General features: G+C 35.7%; 1 protein-coding gene across 1 annotated transcript in view; it reads left to right on the top strand.

The window, feature by feature from the left end:
• Window positions 1-427: 427 nt before the first annotated feature.
• Window positions 428-22,815, top strand: part of TNFRSF19 (TNF receptor superfamily member 19) — a gene marked incomplete at its 3' end in the record, with an annotated part of 48,261 nt that continues 25,873 nt past the window's right edge. The window contains exons 1-4 of the mRNA XM_082014216.1: window positions 428-687; window positions 2,365-2,475; window positions 12,983-13,161; window positions 16,556-16,641. Coding sequence (XP_081870342.1) covers window positions 622-687; window positions 2,365-2,475; window positions 12,983-13,161; window positions 16,556-16,641 — 442 coding nt within the window. The 5' untranslated portion in view covers window positions 428-621. The remainder of the gene's footprint in view (window positions 688-2,364; window positions 2,476-12,982; window positions 13,162-16,555; window positions 16,642-22,815) is intronic.

The raw sequence follows: 22,815 nt of genomic DNA, 5'->3' as shown, positions 1-22,815 counted from the left end.
AATTATCATGTTAACACATCTTAAGTTAATATCCCTTAGGTAAGTGACCGAAACAGATCCTGTGTATGCCTCTAGTTCATTGCAGAATGAGGTGGAAGAGGTTATTTTAGCTGCTAGGCAAACCCATTCTGCTCCACATTGTAACACAAAAGCAACATTCTCATTATCAACTATATCTTGGCTGATACATGGCTTATTTGAAGAAATTGATTTTTGTTTGCTGATCATGTACTTAGTTGGGAATCTAACAAGCAAGCAAGATATGTTAGGGATATTAGAAGATGTTAGATTTGTAAATGTTGACATTCTCTAATGTAGACTGATAGCAGTCCTTTATTTTGAGAATTAAGGCTATAGAAGCTTTGTGTATATTGCTGTGTCTTCTAAAAAAGAACATGATTTTTAAAATCTTAAGTTTGTTGTTTAGCTTCCAGGAATCCATCTAAAATATTTTAATGGCACCGACAGATACATACTTGGTTGTGCTGAATGACATGAATGTCCTATGGACATAGGACTTTTGCTATTTAAGCAACATTGTGAATATATAGTATAATATTATATTATATTTTTTATTTTTTCTGTTATTTTTTTCTAGGGAGAAAGGTTTAATTGTAAGAAATGGATGCTAAAGGATTACAAGGAGAAGATAAACTGAAGATGCTCATAATTTTACTAGCATATTTGGTAAGTTAAAAATTTGGGCTTTTTTTCCACGCCCCAAGATGAGTGTTGAAAAAATTGTATTGAAGACAGGAATGGTGTCTTTTGTTTTACACCTTACTGCTAACACTAAAAGTCTTACACACATACACGCAGATAATTACATATGCATTTTACCAATTTAAAAGTGAGCTTGGTCAACTGATTTGTATAATTTCTCACTACTCCTCACATGCAATTAAAAAATTTTACCTTGTGAACCCCTTCATGGAAGAAGGACTGGACTAGGACAGAAAATATAGTGCTGTGAAAGTGATATTGCTTCACTTTGGAGAGATGGCAGGAATTTTAAGCAATTTGCAGTGGCCATCTCTTAGTACAGTATGCTAATATGTATAGTTCAGGAGCTTGGAGTTTCAGTTTATCCACAGAAAACAGCAAAGCGCACAATTACATTCCCTACTAAGCGTACTTCATCTCTGGCTTGCAGAGACAAGTTCTAGCACTAAGGGTAATTAACGCTTCATAGCTATCAGAAAGGCTTTGGTCTTTCTGAAAAGACTAATACACAAAGTAAGAGTTTAGTAGCAGTTGTGGAGAGCACTTTCTGTGATGGAAGCTTCTATGTAGGCATTTAATTCTATTGAGGGTGCTCACAGGGTTGCTAAGTTGCTGGGTAGGATTCAAGTGCTTATAGTGAGACATTGCATGGCTGGTATTACTGCTTATGGTATTTCTCATAACCTTAGCTTCTGGTTTGGCCAGATAATGTACTTAAATGCCTTTGAAGGCAGAAATTGGATTCTTTCTCATTGGGCCCATAAAATATAAAGTGATAATGAAATTTAGAATAGAATCACAGAATCCAAGGTTGGAAAGGACCTTCAAGATCATCAAGTCCAACCATTAATCCAGCGTCACCATGTCCCCTAAACCATGTCTTGAAGCGCCACATCCACACGTTTTTTGAACACTTCCAGAGATGGTGACTCCACCACCTCCCTGGACAGCCTGTTCCAATGCTTGACCACCCTCTCGGTGAAGAAATTTTTCCTAATATCCAATCTAACCCTTCCCTGGCGCAACTTGAGGCCATTTCCTCTTGTCCTATCACTAGTTAGTTGGGAGAAGAGACCAACACCCTCGTTGCCTCAACCCCTATTCGTGCAGTTTTGAGGTGGTTTTTAAGTTTCCAAAAGGTTTGAGTGACCTTTTAAGATCTGTAAATATTTCTGTTTAAAGGAATAAATTTTTATGTATCCAATTGTAATAGCATCGTTTTTAAAAAATCACGAATAAATGAAACACAGCAATACAACGTGATGTGACACAGCTTACTGTCATCAAAATTGTAGCTTTAGTAAATGGTTGTGCATTTTTGATAATGTTGAGTAAGGTGAGGAACTTAAACTCATGTTCAAACAATTAAGTGTTTTGACATTACACAGGTGACAAATATCAAGCAGGTCTTGTAAAAATTGTAAAATTGTTGCAAGTCGCTGAGTACTGAGAGCCTTTAACATTCAGGCCACTTATCCATATTTGGAGTTAGATGATTAATTGCCATATTTAAAGTTTTTGATAATGCAGAAAGTTATTTTTGAGATAGAAACATTAATTTATTTCTCATATTTAGAGGTTATATAAAGTATATGTTAATCAAATAAACTATTTTTAGTGAGCTTACTTTTTTTTTTTAAGCTAAGTAGGGTAATTTGTGAGACTGGGGATTGCAGAGAGCAAGAATTTCGGGACCACAATGGAAACTGTATCCTCTGCAAACAGTGTGGACCTGGAATGGAACTCTCAAAGGTAAGCAAATCATGCTTTCTAGAATTTACTTTGTTTTCAAGAAGTGCAATTATGTATGTGGTTAAAAGAACAGATACCTGTATTTCTGTGGAAATATTTTTTGAAATATGATTTTGGCGTTTGAACCTTTTACAGTTTTTCAAGTACTGTGTTTTCTGGTTCTCTACATAAAATGCTCAGTTCAGAAAATGATGATACCATTAATAAAGTAGGCAGTACCATTAGAGGATCTGGGTATCGGCTCTCAAATTAACATGTTTGGGGTTTTTTTAAAGGCGAGTTTGGCGCTACAAAGCGGGGGATAAACTACAGGGAATTAAGACTGAATAACCTCACTCTGCAGAGGAGAGTATGAAAAATTAATTTCAAGCTAGTGATTGGTACAGACCACTGAAATGGAGGGCTTGATTTTTACAATGCCTTTCAGAATCAGTTATGGAATTTAGGTGAAATTTCTACTATAGGCAATATTTAAATATTTTCTATACAACAACTTGTCTTAACAGAATGTTTTATGATAAAAATAAGGGCATAAGCATATAAATACAGAATAGGATTCAAGTGAGAACTGAACTATTTCCTTAGGACAGTTGGGAGATAGGTGATTGTTCTGTTTTCACTAGCTCAGTTGTTGGAGCACTTTGTGCTGGGAAGCTGGATTCAAGTGAGGCTGAATTTCTTTGTTTTAAAACTTACTAAAAATGCTATAAACCTAATCCATATCTTTATGCCATGTAAAGTAATTGAGAAGGTTGAGGCCAGAAAAGTACATGGTAATATGTAGAAAGCACAAAAGTCCTTGTTAATATCACAGAGAAGGAAAGATTGCTATCATGAGTCTTATGTAAATGTTTTTTATTTTAGAACAACTGCATCTCTTCCAAAAGAAAATCCCCATAAAAATTTGGAATTAGCACATTTTTTAGGAGTGCAGAAATGAGTCAACAGAGATGAGCGGTGACTGAGGTTATGGGGTGGGATTCAGTAGAACTAGAAAGTTAACTTGGTAGAATTTCCAGCAAAATTCCAAGTTTGAATGCAAGTCATGAGGGGGATCTTAGTTGCTTTTCAGCACAGAGGAGGTAGGTGCTGTGTATGAGCAAGGATAGAGAACAACAAAGGAAGATATAGCTGAAATGAGGGAGCGGGGGGGTGGAATATGGTGGGATTCACTAACTCCATCACCGGAGGTGGGAGAGATAACAGAATGAATTTGGAGTTATGGGGAGACTGGATGTTTTGGGGGAGCAGGTGTGTCATGCTAGAGGTGTGAAGATGATCAGGCAAAAAAGAGAGGGTGCAAGCTGGTATCATGAAGGGTGAGCAGACTTGTGAAGTCTCACACATAAGCGTAAGACTGTTTCTTCAGTATCCTGCTACTATACCTATATCTTGCCCATTGTAAGAGTGTAAAACTGTGGCCCAAACATAACTGTGCAGTCTGAATTACAGCTAGTAGGCGGGGCCCTGAAGACAGAAGTGGCTGCCCTGCTCAGTGCCTTTGCATGTAGAAGGGAAAAATCTGTTTTGTACTCTTACTGATAGTGTGAAAAGGATGATAAAGGTACAATTTAGGGTGTTATTTGGGGGTGAAATGTAATTTTCAGGGTTGCTTCTGTAGGCTAGTATGTTATGTAGGTCCAAGGGGGAATTTGAAATGGTATTTTTGAAATTTTTTTAACATGAAACATTACTAAGTCTGGTGTGTATGTGTGTTTAAACAACAGGGAAAAAGAAGCCTTCAGTTTGTGGCTTTGTATTTCTTACTATATTCAGCTCTGAAAAAAAACACAAGTTAAGTGTTGTGGTTTGTGGGTGGTTTGAAGAGATTTACTGAAATTGAGTGACACATTTTCCCTATCTCTCCACCCCCTGTAGCTGGTGTTCAGTGCACTAACAGAAATACTTAGTTTCACACTTCAGTGAGGATTGCTTTCTATGTTAGGTAGTATTAGTTAAAGTTTAGTTGTACAACCAATGCTGTTGAAGATGACTAAACGGTATGGATATGATTGTCTTTGGATGTTTTGTTTTTTTTCAGATTTGCCTTGAATTTGAGGACTGAAGGGCTCTGGAGGGTGTTTTAATTTATAAAGGCACTTGTAAACATGGTGCTTTATGACAGTGGTCCTACTAAAGCAGTACTATATACATTGATGTAGCATACTTATATAGTTGGCAAATAAAAAAAAGCATAAAAACTAATGCCCTCAGTAATTACACTTTCAGTTTAATAAAGAAATGCTAAATTAAAATAGGAAGGCTATAGTTTGCAGTAGTATACTATTAAAGTTATGTTTTTACTTTAATTATTTTTGTTTAGTCTGATAGTCCGGATCCTTAGGACTAGTTTTTCTGAAAATATGAATGCTTAATTAATGATTTAATTTCAATGTGTAAGCAGTTACTTTTCCCAGACATGAATAGGTTTCCAAATACTATTTTTTTGCTACTACACTGGAACTGAAATAACTAAATAGATTTTGCTCAAACATAAATGTGAGTGGAAGCATATTTTCCTTCATAAATAGAGGTAGAGGTACAATTTTCTGTGAATCATAGCAAAGGATATGATGCTGTGGCTGTTACTGAAGTGCAGTTGAAAGTAGTCTTGCTGAACTACAGCTTGAAGCAACAAAGAATGTTAAGTCAAATGTCAGAACACAAAGGGAAAAGGGATTTAATGATATACTTTAAGTAATTTGCAGCGCAGGGGGAGTTTTGTTTGCTTTTTTTACATTTGAGAAAGTGATGATGTAATTATGTAGTTTAATAACAGTTTCTTAATAACAAATAATGTGTCTGCTTTCCTGTCAAATACTTAGTGCTCATGCATAAAACTAGATATACTGCTGGATGTGTGAGCATGACTGTATGTCTAAGTATAGAGTAAAATACAATGTTATCAGTGGGTTTTTTTGTTTGGTTTGTTGTTCTCTTCACTTTGCACACCCCACACACCCCCCAAAGTGTTCTAAGCAATTGACTGACAGGTTTTGTTTTTTTTTAGTAACAAAGCACCTCAATCTATATTGTTGAATACAAAAGACTGGCTATTGGGTCATGCAGCAGAAGACTATGTGAACGGCTGATGTAAACATATGTCCCTATTTCCTTCCCGTGAAACTCAGTTCAGGTAGAACTGCTGCTGCTGAGTAAGCTGAAGAGGACAGGTCAATGTCAAAGACTGTAGAGCCCTCACTTCACTCTTATGAGAAACTACTTCATCTTAGTTACAATCTAAATCTGTAGATTTCTTTCTTGTTATTACTGACTATACAAAAATAGGAACTGTGTTCTTTTCAAAAGCAAAGTAAGGTTAGCAGGCTAAGCACTATGAAAGAAAAACTGGAGTTCTCAAGATAAAAATTAAGATAAATACTGTGGTACAAATGGGTACTATGACTTAAATACATTGCCAGTGAATACCGTTGCCACTTTAAACAGCAATCAGTTTAGAGCGTAAGTACACTTGTGCCTGTACTTTCTTTTTTTCGCCTTTGTTAAACTGAGTACATGACGTTACAGAAATCAAAACTAGTATGTTGTTACATCTGGTTGGTTTTTTTTTAACTTCAATGGTATTTTTATTCTGGATTTATAAAACCCAGTTAAGTTTTCCACACTTAAGGGAAAACACAGTGATACCTGAAGATCAGACTTAAGAATCTTAACACAGGTGACTTAAGGTATGGTTAAAGCCTAATCAAGTCAGGTCCTGTGTGACAGTCCAGTCTGTTCCCATGTTGCCAGATGCACTCAGATACACCACAGACTTGCAGCAGCAGTATGGGTAAATGTACAGGGCAAAATACCACCTGTACGGAGTATGTATATACTTAATTTTACAGCTATTAACTTGAGTTAGTTATATGACTTTTGTTGCTATAGTATGTGAGCATTTCATAATACCATTTTGAGTTAGGGAAATGCTGTTGCCTCTTTTTAATTTATACATGAGATACTACTGGCACAGAAATCAACTTGCAGGTAATGCAGGAAATTTTTGGTGGAACAAGAGTAGACAGAGGCCACAGAATAGACCAAGAGGATGGAGGTTCTCTCTTCAGCAGGCACCACATGGACAAGGCAAGGGACAACAGGTACAAGTTGTACCAGGAGAGAGGTTTTATCTCTATATAAGAAAGAAATTTTTTATAATGAGAACAAGCATTCACTGGAACAACTTCCCCAGGAACATGGCAGAGTCCCTATCACTGGAGATTTTTAGGATGCAGTTGGACAGAATACTAGGTCATCTCATCTTGGCTCCCTGTCCTGTGAAAGGTTGGACCAGATGTTCTTTCAAGGTTCCTTCCAACTTGGGCTGTTCTATGATTCAATATGAGTGTTTAATTTTAGTTGCAAACTAGTGCTCAACCTATCGGATTGACCTTCTTGTCTGCATAGATAAGCAATTTCCGATACCCTATATAGCATGAAACAAAAAACACAACCAAAACACCCGGCCTTATTCCATGTAACTAGTTCGGAATCTAGACTATTCTTTTCAGCTTTCGCTGTTGTAGTTTAGTGGGGCTCTCTTTTTCAAGAATGTTTTTTAAAGTAATTATTTCTTTCTTAAAATAAGAAAAAATAGTACACCCTTAACATTTCCTTTCTGATTCTCTATCAACTGTTCTCCCAGCAGCACTGCAGATGTTGCATTAACTTAGAACTAAAATCCATTGATCACTTATGTTGATTTTATTTTTTATAAAGTACTTTCAACATATTGCCATCATAAGAAAGCCAGCTTTGTTATTACATCAACAATTTTGCATTGATGGGGAAGGGAGTGAAAGCTGCTTCTCCTGTTTGTTTTCTTCTATTCGTTTGTTAAAAAAAAAAATTATATAACCTTTTCTTCTCAAACCTGTGTCCTTAGTAATGTTTGTGAAGCCTTTGAACCACTGAAACAGCTTGCTTTTGAGTGCGTGGGTTTTTTGTTTGGGGTTGTTTTTTGTCTGTTTTGTTGTTTTTTGTTTTGTGTGTGGTGTGTTTTGTTTTTTTTTTAAGCAGGGCTTTCTTCTGGGGTGGGAGACTAAAATGGTTGTATTGATTCAGAAGGAAGTGTTTGCTTCACATGGCTCAGCATTATTTAATTTCTCATTCATTTAGTAGGAAACAAAGTGTCATGTACTTAAGCAAGTAGTTTAATATCTTCCATTCTGTAAGTGGCTTCAAGTTGCCCAATGCCTGAGTAGTCATTGGTGTGGCTTGGTAGGAAGAGCCTTTTCTGTCCTATCTTGTTGCTGTATAAATCAAACTTTATATATGATTCAAATTCTTATAAATCACAATTAATGCAGAAAAAATAAACTGTAATAGTTTGGGTTTTAGCCTTTTCCTGAAAATGTTCCAGTACAGAAATGAAAGTCCTTCCAGTCCTTTCACCATAATTTGCTTTTCATAAAAATGCTGTGATTCCTATAGCTTCCATGTAATTTTTTTTTTATTTATATATGAAAAAACAATCCATATCTCAGCTTCATCAAGCTTATTTTGCAACTCAGGACTTTAGCTGCAATTCTAGGTTGTTTTGTCAACAGATCACATCTGAGGTTGTAATTCAGAAACATTGAAATAACAGTTTGTCAATAATAGGTTCTTTCCACAGTGCCTCACCTGTGCAGTTATGCTGAGACAGTAGATTTTTAGGGTGTACTATGGAACAGATCACTGAACTGATCACTTTTAACCTGGATCAGTCCTGTGGTCAGATTTACAGCTTGGTCTCGTAACCAGTGTATCAGTACAGTTGAGGACAATGTATGACAAGGAAGAAAAAGCAGACATGAAAGGGAGAGAGTGCCTTAAGCCAGCATTGCCACCAAATAATGTGATGATAAAGACTGTCAGCAAGAGACTGCTGCTGTACAGAGAGCCTGTGGGTCACGGGCAGCTTGATGGTTGCTTCCTTGGACCAGGTCTATGATGAAGGAAAAGGAGACCTGCATCTTGGCTCAGAAAAGGAATTGTGAATTGAACAGGAAGGTACTGTTTGAAGCTGCTCCTGAATGTAACAGTCCTCATACAGAACGTGAAAGATGGTGTACTATGTCTGACATGTTGTCCCAGTGAAGTCAGTGAGAGCAGCTGCCACCATGTTTAGCAGTCACTCTGTAACTTTCAAAGCAAGAGAGCTGCTTGTGAAGAATCCCACCATATCTCAGCTCAGGAGAGGCTAGCACTTGTTTCTGGGTCAGTGTCTGGGAACTGGAGCAGCTTTGTGTAGGCATGTCAAATCTTACTGAGCATGAAACTTTTCTGATGCTAACTTTGCACTTTGTCACAGCAGCTAAATCTGACGCGTTTGCAGCACAGTCTTGCAGCCTGTCCTGCTCAGAGACTTCTGCTGATAGATACAGCTGACTATAGGATTCTAGCTGAGGTTGATCCACAGTGTAAGGTACTGTTGGAAGCTAAAACTGTGTTTTATTTAACAAGGCCATAAACTCAAAGTCATTGCAAAAAACTTCATTTTCCAGCACCATTGTAGTGCTGCAACCTGTTGTATGACCTGACAGCAATTAAAAGTGTCTTAGTGACTGGAAGGCTTTTTCTTGAGAATACCCAAATATTCTGTAATCATCATGGCCTAAGTGGAACTTCTCTGTGCTGTACTGTCTAGGGACTTACGTAGGTTGTGGATAATCAGTGGAACTAGAAACAAATTCTGAAATGTACTTGCAGATTACAATCTTAATAATGCCTGAAAGCATTTTCTAAATGAAATTTGAGGTTATTCTAATTGAAAGAATGTTTAAAATCTAATTTACTGTTCATTTACGTTCTGCATTGCATTCAACTTTTAGGGAAAAACCATACCACTTAACTTCATTACCCTTCATAGTCTGCTATACTTTTGGTTGTTCTGTCTGAATCAGTGTTTGGGTAGTATATACTGAAATAAAATGTTAACACTGCCAAGGTAGTACTTTAAGAGGTGTCTGTATTATTGTATGCTTTTAATATTTTTAGCTTGAAACTAAGTTATGAGTTTAGTTAACTAGTTTGCTACAGGTTCCTAGGTGGCTTCAACCAGTCATCTCACTTAATACTTCAGTGAAACCCACTTCTGAACAAAGTTGTTCTAGGCATACATACATTAAAGGTAATGAGATGTCACAATACTGTGATAGTGAAAACTGTATAAATATCCAGAAAAAAGAAGTACATTTGACTTTTGAGGATTTTTAAAAAATTAATTTTAATGCAGTTTTCTAAATTAGTGTTTGGGTTTTCATGGTTTGTACTGCATATCATTTGAGAGAGAAATTTTTCATTAATGTTACCTGGCACCATTGATGGTAGCACTGAAAAGGGAAAGTGGAAAGAGAAGAGTGGGCTAAGTGTTCTTCACAGTACACTTCACAACAGGAGAAATAAATATAGCATATATTTACCTGCTCTGTTTTTTTTTCCTGGCACAATTTTTTTTTTTTTTTTTTTTAAATCTAGCTAATTGAGGTTACTTTATTTCTCTCTTCTGCAGTCCTGAGGTGAACTGCCACAGGAGATGAGCCCTCCTTTAAAAATATGAGTGGGAGGATAGAAGAGATGAGGGGAGCTGGGAACTATTCAGAGCTCATCAGCCATATAATTGGACAACTTCGTAAACAGAGCACTAAGAAAACTGGTGCACATCAGTTTTGCACATGTACTGATAAAACATGAACAGTCAATTGTTTGTATCTTTGTTGGACTGCTAAATTATGAAGTCCAGGATTTCAAAGGGTTTGAATCCATCGTCTAAATAATATCCTTCAGTTTTGGGAATGTGGTTAATTATGAGTACAGATCTGTTTGAAGTTCTGCCTGGTTTACAAGCTTAAATATTTATTTGCACCTGCCAGGCAGTTAACTACCTCAAATATTATGAGAACATAAAAAGCACATACATAAAGTTGTAGTTGTTATGGATTATATCTGCAGAATTCCTGGCAAGGACTTAGAAGCCATCTTTGAAAAGACTGGAGACTGTAAATTCCTTGGGCAGAAGGATTCTTTATATTGCATCCACCATTTTTATAGCTTTAAAGTAAACTATTCCACATTACAAAGGACCACTAAGATGCGTCCATACATCCAACTATAGCAAAGCAGATCTGATAGAGGTAGAAACAACTTACTCAAGCTCTGGTATTTTGGGCCAGTGAGTTGAAGGCGTTTAATTCTAACTTTATTTCCTGGTGTTTGCTTGGTTTTGATCAGAAACTTCAAAGGTAGTCTGGAAAGGAAAACTTACAATTAAGTTAATTTAAGCCTTATATTTGAAAGTTTACTAGGACTTGGGAGGGACTGGTTCCAAGTGATTTATCAAAAGATCCAAATATACATGGTTTGACTGAGCTATATAATTTATCATATAATGCTACTATTTGAATGATCTAAATAGGAGTAAAGAGTAGGTATTGAGAAAGAACGTGTTAAGTAATAATAAGATTCAGTGAAAAAGTTTATTTAGACTTGGGAAGAGCAAAATCTCCTAACAGAAGGTAGGCTGTTTCCAGTCTCTGGTGGTAATCATGTAGCTTTGTATACAGTCTTACAATTACATAAATGAAATTGAGTGTAAAACTGAGCACAATAAGATATTTTTAGGTGACATAAAATAGAACTGCTAGGACCTCCATTGTTTTGGCATTGATTCCTAGCAGAAACTGGTAGGTTTGAAATAAAAATTGTAGAAAATGTTCTATGTCTGAAGTAAATAAAAAAAAAAAATTTTTGAAGTATTTTTATCCCCTTTTGCCTACCAGCTTTATTAGGATAAGTATCACTGGAGGAGTGTGGTGTACAGTGTATGAAACTGTAGTATGGGGTTTTTTTACTAACTGCAATTATTTGTCTGTCTGCTCCTTAATCTGAATAATAGTCAATAGTAAGAAACTACACTTCAGATAAAAAAAACAAAACAAAAATTAAAACTTATTTTTAAAATCCCTGGATCTAGAGACAGAGGAAGATGACTATTTTTAGTGTCCATTTGTAGTTGCTTTCTTAGAATTGTTAGTTTTCTGTGTACTTGAGTGCTTGTTCTTCTTCAGAGGACAGTAAAGATATTCTTAACATGAAAGAAAATTGAAAATTCTTAGAATGTTTGGTAAAATGCATCTGGAGGTGTTTATTGTTACTTTATCATTGCAAATTAGAGGCACTGTAAAATACATATTGTCAACTCCATCACATAACTTTTTCCATAGACGCTTTCTCAGTGTAAAGCTGCAAGATTGGAGAATCCTGAATGCATTTCTAAGGTTCAAAGCTTTTTTTACCGCAGCAGATTTGCTTAGGTGTGTGTCTTTGCAAAAAGTTGTTCATATGCATTGAACATGCATGTGTTGTGGAGGAAACCGGAAAACTTCTCTTAAGTTGCCCCAGTTGAAGATTTCCTGCAGTTTTTCCACTGGGGAAAATGCCCTATCCTTCCACTGAGACCACACACTGGAGAAGGAGGTCCCCACATTGTGCCTTTCCCACCTACTCTCTTCCCAATAAGTCTTTTCCAGCAGTTTGTTGTATTCCTCTTGTCATTTTGTGGTGTGTCGCTAACGGGCCAAATCTAATTCCGAAGTACTTATAAAAAATTAACAGGCTATTCAGATGAGAAAAGGGAATAGCAACTCTTAGTAACTTGTTCAGTCTAAGAAATAGTGACATAAAAATGAAATAGATTGATAGTTCTTCATAATCAGTTTGTGGAATTCAGTCCCCAAGCTATTACATATTGTTGGGTGAAGTGTTTCTCTTTGCAGCCTGTCAGTTGTATTAGATGTCCTTTTGCAAATAAATGGAAATAATTTCTTTAAACAGCTAAATTTGAGATAAGTAACCAACCACAGTGATATTCGTTGTATAGCAAAATATCATACCTCCCTGTGATTCGCAGAGCTATTAAACTTTTCCAACCGTTTAAGAACGGTTAGAACTGGAGCGGATTGAGTTTCTGAAATTCTTAGTGGCTAAGCAACGTTTCATGCCTAGCTGATGGTCATTAACCAGCTCTGTTTTATTTGGTAACAGAAATTCTAAGCCTTTGAAGATCAGTGTACCCTCTTTGGCAATTAACTTTGTTCACCTTAGCTATGAACCTTAATATCAAAGTGGTTCTTTGCTGTTCTTGTAACTGAGTAAGTGCCTTTATACTTTACTTGTCCCAGTTTCTGCACTTTCACATGACTGACCTAATTGAAAAACAGACAGCTCAATAATTCTACCATAAGCTAGTAATAATGAAACTGTGGGAGTCCTTGAAGCCCTTTATCATTCAAATACACAGTGGTTTCGTGAATAAAGTGGATGACTAAGTATTACTTATAGAAGTAAGGGAGATTATTAGCAGTGGAAGACACATTTGAACTTGCTGAAAGGTTGGCTTTTGTCTCTAGAAAGACCTACTCTCAGTAATAATTACACTAGGTCTTCATTTTATCCCAGCATTCTCTTCTTGTTCACGTTTTCAGTGACTGAATAGCTTGCTATTGCTTACTAATCCCGACAGGAATGCGGCTTTGGATATGGGGAGGATGCACAGTGCATGACATGCAGGCCAAACAGATTCAAGGAAGACTGGGGCTTTCAGAAGTGCAAGCCTTGTTTGGATTGTGCATTAGTTAACCGGTTTCAGAAGGCCAACTGTTCTGCCACCAGCAATGCACTATGTGGAGACTGTTTACCAGGGTAAGTCCATTTCTGAAGATGAAACTTGAATAAATTAAAAAATAATTTGCATTAACATTTGCTTGGTCATGTTTTCCAGATAAATGTTTGTATCCTTTCATGTATGTATGAAGGTCCTAGGTTCTAATCTAGACATTGCCAGTAACTTTCTGTGTGATTTGAGCAAAGAATTTCAGTATTGCAGTCTTAATTATCTCATCTATAAAAATGGTTTCATAATTACCTACTTGATCTATGAGAGTATTGTCTATACAGTGCCTGAGCTAAATACTTGAAAATATGTTACTTAGTTCATTGTTATAAAGAATTAAACATTTGGAAATACTCAGAGTTACCTTCTTGAAGACAGATCACACTATTTGCTTGCTTTTTTCCCCCTCTAAGTTAATGCCTAATAATTCCCATGCACATATATTTTTAGGTCAAAAGTAGCAGCTGTGGTTTATGCTCCTAAATTTTCTTCAACATGTTGGTAAATTCATAGAGCATGCTCCTGGCTGAGAATCATAAATGGATCTGAAAGAATTGTTTTAGAACAAATTAGAACAGTGTGGATGCTCACTGAAACTGCTGTTACAAATCAAGACCTGTGCCTAGTTTGTTGTCCAGTCATCCCAGATCCCTGTTGCTAATCTTCTGTCTGTAATATTAAGTGTTAAGATCTCTAAAAAGCTATTCTTTACATTGTGGACAAGTTCTGCTATTATAGACCTGCCATGAATTCATTAAAAGGCATTTCTGATGCTTTTTTGAATTATGGGTTGGTAGTTTAGTTGATAGGAGTAGGTTATGAGAACAGATTTGCAATTGTAACAGACTTTGTATTTTTGGAGTATATATTTCAGAGATGCTTAGAAGTTCATACATGTGTTTTCTATATATATCTTATCCATTTTATTTTATTTATTTTTATATACTTTTAAAAATACCTGAACCAGTATTAAATTAATTTTAATTATATATTTTAGCTATAATGTTATATATTATAACAGATATTAATTAATTAATATTAATTAATTAATAAATACCTGAACAGTGTTGAAGCTCCTACAGTTATTCCTCTCAAGCCAGAAGTGAGGTCTTTTTGTTTAAAAACACCTATTAAAGCTTTGGTAACTAATGTTAGTTTAAGTCACAGTGTAAGAAGGTGCAGCCCCAGCCATTAGATGTTACTCACAACCACTTTTGATACTACCTGTAGCTACATGGTGGATTGAATTATGCTCTTATTGCATATTTTTATATATATATTGTAGGGCTTATTTGGCTGTCAGCAGGGAGAAGATGTTCTTCTTGTGGTGTAAACATTATAAGCTAAATTTTGGAAGATGAGAAAGGAACAAAAAAGAAGCCAGAATAAAACATGAATTAAGGGTAAATCTAAACTGGGGGACCTGTGAATGCTTCTCAGTATTCTGGTCTAGAATCTATTCTAGATAGCTGTGTTGAGTACGTGTTGATATGAGAGCTGTTTCCACAACCTGCTTTTACTGGCAGCAAAGTTGGAATCATGAGGAGGGAGGGAGTCATGGCTAGGGGAGTCACAGGTCATCTGGTCTGGATGTTTTGGGGAACAGAACTGTAGAACACACCACCACTCATATCTGCCCATTGGTTTACGTGCTGCACAAGTGAATGGAGGATATAGCTAGCCAAACCAAATGATTTAGCTAATGTTTCACCTCTCAGCAATCATACTTATTTCTGTCCTGCACAGGTTTCCAACGTGCCATTCCTTATTGTTCAGTTTCAAAACACTACAGTGAACATGTCAGCTAAAACCAAATATTAACACATTTAATTCAGAGTAAATGATCACAGTGGCCCCTTTAGTCTTAACAGCCTGTGAATCTGTTTCTGTTCACGTTGTTAATGCATGAGTTTCTTGAGCAGTTGGAAAACTGCTTGCTTTAGCTGATACAGTTTTCATACTGTAATGTCATTTGCACTGTTAGTAGTTTCACATCAGTAGAGTTAGTACTTTTTATTCAATGTGCCACTACATTCACATACTCATCTTGAACAGAGCACATCTGTTGATTCTAGCTTAGTGCTAATGACTGGTTGAAAAGACAGACCAACCTACTTGATTAGGGAGCTGTTGTAGATAAGTTCTTTAGAGGATGTCATACTCTTATACAAATTTGAAATATAACACTAAAGTTCTGGTTTTTCATTTGGTGCTACTTTTGTTCCCTGGTTTAGGAATGTAGGCTTCTACCTGTCACTGCAGTCAGTAAGCTCTTCAAACATAAACTCAATAGTAAAGTTCTTGAAGGGTCTTTAGAATAAAATGTCTCCTTGGGTATGAGAGCCTTTTTTCTATTTTATGTTTTTGCATTAATTTCTTTAGGAATGAGTAGCTGGATGGTTAGTTTGCTTTAGAGTTTTGTTTTATTTTATTGTGCACTTGTTACTGCTTGTGGCCTCCCATTGCTATTACTTACCTAAACCATCTGACTGATACTTACGTTTGCAATATCCATTTTTTTCATACCTTGAAATGCTTGCTATCTAGAATCTTTAAAGTATACATTTAAGTGAGAATATGGAAACAAAGTGGAGAATTGTGTAATGTAGATTGGGACTCATGTGGTCACTTCATTAATGTGCATTCACAGTCCGCACACGTTGTGATTTTGATTAGTGGTGAAGATATTCCTAGAAGAGAAGGAAGAGTCGGAGAGGGATTGTTGGTTTGTTAAAATACAGTTCTAAAAAGCCATTTTGTGCTGTTCTGTTGTTCTACAAAACAATCGGAGTAATCTTTTTTGTCACAAAGCATGTTAAAACTTGGGGAGCGGGGGGGCGTGATGCTCTTCTGTACAAGTACATAAATGAACCAATTTATGAGTGATTTTGTCTTTCTCTGAGCTAGAGGATATCTTAGGGATTTTAAATAGAAAGCATTGATGTCTGGTCCATTATATACTGTTACTGGTGATGATCACCTTGTAATATCGTGTTTCTTTTAGGAAAGTTACATAGATTAATAGTTTACTTCTATTTCGTAAATGTGGAAATAAGCTTGCATAATGTAAGTTCATCATACTTGTTTTGTATGTTGTGATCTATGTGGAAAACAGGATATTGATTTCTGTCTGAAATCTCCAGAATTCTTATGTGAATATGAGATTATAATGATTATGCATTTGGACTAACAGATCTAGAATTTTTCCTCAGTTTACTTTAGATCTACTGATGTATTATTAATTAATATCTACTGTACTTTTGTTTATTCTTATTTTCTTCTATTTCCTGATATTTTGCATTGAGACAGAGATGAACGAAAGTTTGTAGTTATAGAGGATTTTCTTTAAACACCTGTTTAATTTTGTGAGGAAAAAATAACTGGTTTTGATTAACTGGTTTTTTTCATTCCTTTATCGTCCAGATTTTATAGGAAAACTAAGCTTGGAGGCTTTCAAGACATGGAGTGTGTTCCTTGTGGTGATCCTCCTCCTCCCTATGAGCCTCACTGTAAGTGCTCTTTTCCTCCTGTCGGAGTGGGATTAACTTTTTTCCTTTAGAATGTTTTCTTTTTTAACTTGAAAGCTTGGCAAAAAATGACAGTCACAGTTATGATGAATTCTTTTAAAGGCTCATTTTCTCATTAGTAAATTATTTTGTTAATACATTTCAGCAGGTCCAGCACTATTATTGCAAAGCTCCCTCATATGACCAGTCACCTGAGGATAAGCATTCCTGTCATACCACATGTTTAAGGAGTATTGACTCCACTTCTGATGTTGTCGTATTAATTTTAATTTCTCTTTTGTGTTAATGCCAAAAGAAAGGCAGTCTTCCTAGACCCTCTGCCTACTATCAGGTAGCCCTCAGTGAGTATGAATCCTTTCCTGACACCCCAAAGGGGTAATTTGTTGATACCTTTAAAAATAACTTATGTTATGTTAAATGTACTAAGGTTACAGTGAGAAAGAATAGTATAGATGGATATCTTTACATTTGTCATGGTTTAACCCCAGCTGGCAACTAAGCACCATACAGCCACTCACTCTCCTCCTGCCCCCGCACCCCTAGCAGGATGGGGGAGAGAAATTGAGGGGGAGTAAAACTCGTGGATGGAGATAAAGAGGGTTTAATATGACAGAAAAGGAAAGGAATAATAATAATAATAATGATGATTAAAGAATATACAAAAGAATTGATTCACAATACAATTGGTCACCACCCACTGACCGATGCCCAGCTAGTTCCCGAGCTGCAGTCACCACTCCTTGGCCGACTCAGTTTATATACTGAGCATGACGTTACATGGTATGGAATATGCCTTTGGCCAGTTTGGGTCAGCTGTCCTAGCTATGCCCGCTCCCAGTTTCTTGTGCACCTCCTCACTGGCAGAGCATGGGAAGGTGAAAAGTCTTTGACTTGTTGCTAAGTAGTGCTTATACTAACCAAAACATCAGTGTGTTATCAACGTTATTCACATACTAAATCCAAAACACAGCACTATACCATCTACTAGGAAGAAACTTAACTCTGCCCCAGGCAAAACCAGGATGATAGTACTATATACATCAAGAAGGAAATGAGTGATCAGTTTTTCTATTTGTTTTTGGCCAATGAGAGGTTTAGAAACTCTTTAAAAGAGAGAACCTCTTTATTCTGCACAGAAGCCTTTTTACTACTTCTTCCAAGACTCTTGATGGTCTACAGCCCATCAAGTTTTTAAAGCAATAGGAGTGAATTATTCTTGTTGCATTTATTGCTGTCTGCTTTATAATATGAAAAATAAGATTGATTTGACATAATCTTGTGGAAAACCTTGGGTTTACTTGTTTGTTTCTGTAATTGTGAAGTTATGTTTTGGGAAGGTGTTTTTCCCCTATTGCAAACAGAAACAATTGTCTATAGAAAGAATGAATTGTAAAGTTCCTGAAGTGCTTCATGGTACTTTAATAAGGATGTGTTGTTTCTTATAAACATTTTTTCTTTTTTAACTGCTAAATTAAAATGGCAAGTATATGCTATTGTGCGTTAAAATCGTACTTGTAAATAGCTTTATATTGTACTAAATCTAATGAAATAAGGATTCTTCAGCATTTCATATATTGCTTAGATAGCTGTTTATCAAATGAGCCAAACTTTCTTTTGCTCATTTTTGCTTCTGTTCTAGTTTTAGTGCCTTTTGGGGAATAAACTTACAAAACTAGATTCTCAGACAGTATATTTAATAGTAAAGTTTTTATAAATGTGGCTTCCTGTACATTTCTGTTATGGTTTGAGAGAATTTCATTATATACCTCTGAAACAGAATAATTTAACTTTTACTAAAGATTGCAACATTGAAAACTAGTAAATCAGATTTCTATAAAAATAATAAGTTACAATGTTTGTGGCAGTAAGTCCTGCTTGTGTATAAAGTAAGACTAAAAAGTAAATTCAAAATTTTTCAACTATTTTTGTAGTGTAGACAACATAATATCTAAAAGTAGATAGAGAAAGTATGTTCTTCATAGCAAACATTATGGGGTTTGATGCCAAGAATGAAATGCTGATCATGCTGGAGCAAATTACTTCAAATTCAGTGAGTTGCAGAAGGTATTTCTAGGCAGCATTTGAACCCAAACAGGCAATTTCATATGTACATTTATTTTAATCCCCCCAGTTACCAAATTAAGTATTATCCCCTTCATTTGTTCTTACTCTCTTTTTGTCTACAAAAAAAGAAAGTTAGTGAAATCCAAAGTGCAACAGTATTATTCTGATCTAGGATCTCTAACTCATAAATTCATTTTATGCAGTTTTTCCTCTTTTCTTGTATGTTCCCTTTTTTTGTATGTTCCCTTCTTCTAAGAAAGCATGCTATTCAAGCATGGATTCTGCTCTCTGGCACAACTGAAGACAGGGAACAAATTACCTCCCTTATCTTTCCGCTTTGACTGTAGTTAGTGACTTATATGCGTATTTCCATCTTTTTCAAAATCACAAGTTTTTATTTTTAAAAGATGGTGAAAGAATGGTTACCAAGTCTTCTGATATAACTCAGAGTTGTTTAAATTATAGTGATTTGGCTTTTGTAATTGAGCCTAAGCTTGGATCCTAAATTGAACCATTAGGAAGCTGCAACTAATTTTAAGTGGGCAACAGACAACCCCCGTGGAGAAGAGGATTTTCTCTGGCACAAGCTTCAATGATAAATCCAGATTAGAGACTTTTTTGTTCCCTAATCTCATGGCTGTGATAAAGCCTTTGGCTAAATAACAAGTGTTAACAGTTGCTGGTGACAAGTTATGAGAATTGGCAAGTATTTCCAGCTCTTACAGAAGCAGTTACAAAAAGTTTGAAATCATTAAAATGTTCTTTAGTTACATACTAGCCAACCATTAAAATCTTAAATAATGGAAATCCTACAATGAAGTATGGTTACCATACGTCACTGTGGTTTTCAGAAGGCTTTTGCTTGGAATTTGGATATTGGTTCTTCAGGTCTCTAAATAAGCTGTCTCAGTTTAGGAGAGTGTATGTGCATTCCTCAGAATGAGGAAGTTATTCCTACAATAGTAGATAAATGAACTGAAATCTGTTTGTTTTACCTATCAAATAGGTGGAAATATCTCAGTTTTAAGACTTAAGTCAAAAACATGATTCTACAAGGAAATACAAATAATGGTGTGTGAAAGCAAGCTTTTTCCACCTAATGCTACAAATGTTTGGTGTTTATTTCAATAATGAATATATTTTGATAGTTAAGATGTTTAAGACTGCATTGCTTGAAGATAAATGGAGAGAGATCATTAGGTGTATGGGGCAAGTCCTCAATGAACAGAGGGCTAAGTTCTAATTCTCTGCCTTTCTTATTGTTCTTTCTTTCCACTGTGAAACAGAAAGTCAAATATTAGTGCAGCAAACTCTTATATTACAGATGAAAAGGAAAAGTTTAAATGTCCTGTTTCAATGAATTAATTGTCCTGTGAGGTGTGTGGCAATCTTTTGTTTGTTTAAGAACTTTACCAGAAGGGCAGAAAAGCTCATAGCCCCCTACCTGGACTGAAGGTTCATGTTAAAGCTGAGACATAGGTGAAGTTCTTTCAGCACTAGTAGCAGTTGATTATTACCCAGTTAGCTATAAATCTAAATACTTGCTTTTATCTTCTTTCTTTCTGTAGACATTTTAAAACAGATCTGGTTTAAATATTTACTCATGAAAAAATGAGTTTGTGAATTGCTAGAGGCGAAGTTGAAAGGATTCTATAATGAACAAGTAAAGAGAGTATTAGAGGCCAGGAGAATTGCTATCACCTTTGTGTAAACTTTAACGGGGACACAATGACTTACGTATGTTTTGGGGATGTCAGAAAATTAAATACATAATGATATAGTTATATTTTAATTTGCTTAGTTCAGGTAAATAAACTGTAAATACCAATCCTATATATAGGGTCAGCATCTAAACATTAGATTAGAAATGAAAGAAAGTTTTTAAAATTACTATTTATGTTCACTTTGTAAACTGAAGACATTTTTCTCACCTGAAGACTTTTTTTTCTCAATTGAATGACAGAAAAGGAGTCCTTTGAACTGGGAACTAGAGTGGAAACCCAATCAATCATAGATGTAAGTTCTGAAATGGAACATAGCATAGACTATCCCAAACTGGTATCTGTTCAGCAGAGAAACAGTGACGTAGATACGGTTCAATGATTCTTTTTTCTCAGCACCAGTTTAAGGCTTGCAGAGTTCAGTCTCCTGTCTGCTCAGGCCAATGTTGTGCTGCCCCAGTTGTTAAGCTTAAACTGTTAATGAAACTTCTCAGTAAGCTAGATTGTGAATCTTTCCATGGTATAAAAAGAATTAAAATAACTCCCTTCTTAAGGTTACTTTTTAAATTTAATGAGTTTGTTAACCCCAAAACACTTGTAGTGGCACAAGTGAAGGAGAGATGTGGAAAAGGCTGGGCTAAGAAGCAGAAGATTTTCCAAAGATACCATTGCTTGCTTTGAGCAAGCATTATGTTTTCAGCTAGTCTGTCTTGGCAAATAAACAAAATGAAACATTAGAAACCATACTCCTTATCTTCTTTTGATCATTAAGAAGATGGCAGATTAAAGCAATAGAATTATTTTATCAGCTTGGCTGTTTCAGCTCTTCCTACACGTGGTTCCTGTTGTATTGTTCAATTCAAAATGCAGAACAGTATCAGCCACCAGAATCCTTTGGCCTCTGGACAGGCTTTCTACCAAGCAGAAGGACCTGTGACATTGAACTTTTTAGAGTTAAAAAAATAGTTCCTAGCACTTCCACATTACTGTTCCTTTCTGGACCAATCTACAGGCAGTGGCATTCCCCTGTTATGTGCAAATTCAGTATAGAATTTGTCTGTGCAAACATTTAAATTGGAATAAATTGTGGGAGACAAGGAAGAGAGGAAATGAACGCCTAGTTGCCAAGAGCATTTTACAGCCAAACCACCACCAAAGAAACAGTGTTGTCCTTTTTTTTTTTAATTATCTGCACTATTTTTTTTTTAATTTTTTTTATACAGGAAAAAATTTTACAGTATGTCCAGCCAACCTTATCCTTCCTTCTGCAGGACTATTTCTGTTTGTCTTCATGACGTAGAGCAAGGAGCATGGGAGGCTGCAGGGGGGACAGGATGGGGGCAGGATACTATTCCATGTGGAGCTTGGGAAACTAGCCTCTACATGTTCCAGGAAATAAATGCATTCTTTGCTTCAATGAAGCAGAAATGTTTTGTTGAATAAGTGAGAGCAATGGAAATATCTACAGTTTGACTGTAACATCATGTGCATTTGAAATAAATCTGCATTTGGGTCTACAATTTCTACTTTTTTGCCATGAGCTATGTTTTGAGATATTGATTTCAGTGATACTGGTTTCAAATATAAAGAATATCTCAAACTAGAAAATAAACAGTTTTTACTAAGATGAGGAATAAAAGTAAAGTCTACAGCCTGTTGAGATAAAACACACATAGCAGATTATAGTGAAAACATTACATTTTCATGTGAGGCATCCATATCTTACCTGCTTTAAATATTGTTTCCTTCTACAGCACTTTGACTACCTCCACTAATATTGGTCGCAAAGCTCCCTTTACCGTTTTCTTCTGTAGATTTTTTTTTAATTAGTTTGCTTCTATATGTTTACAGAATTGTTTTTCTGAGAATTAAATGTAAGTGTCCTAAGCTGCAGCTGAGTCTCACTCTTTAAATCTACAAGGTATTCTGTTTCACTAATGAAAGGTGCTATTTAAGGGGTAAAATCTAGTGGTATTTCCTTCTTCCTGGTGTTAAAAGTAGCTAGTATAGGAAAAGTACAATTTGGTATAAATATACTTACTTACATTTACAAGATTAGGATCTGTGATTTTTGTAAACTTTCATGTGAGTATAATGGGTATTTGGGGTATGCAAGGACTATACTTCAGGACAAAGAAGGTAAAAAGCTAGAAACTACAGTCTGCAGGGGGATATTGTATGGTGACAAAATACATGATTAAAACTAAGGGGGGACTGCAAGCTTACTGACTACATCTGCATTCTGTAAAATACTTTTTCTAATGGTAAAAGAGAAAAATTCCCACTGTCTCAGCTTTCCTGGAGTTTTTTACATTATTTCATTAAACTTAAATATAGCATTTTAACTTGAGAGCAATTTTTGGATGACATT

This window comes from Phaethon aethereus (assembly GCF_964289735.1).
Source record: "Phaethon aethereus genome assembly, chromosome: 1".
Taxonomy (NCBI): domain Eukaryota; kingdom Metazoa; phylum Chordata; class Aves; order Phaethontiformes; family Phaethontidae; genus Phaethon; species Phaethon aethereus.
Note: the sequence above shows the minus strand (reverse complement) of the source record. Positions and strands in the feature narration are given on the sequence as shown.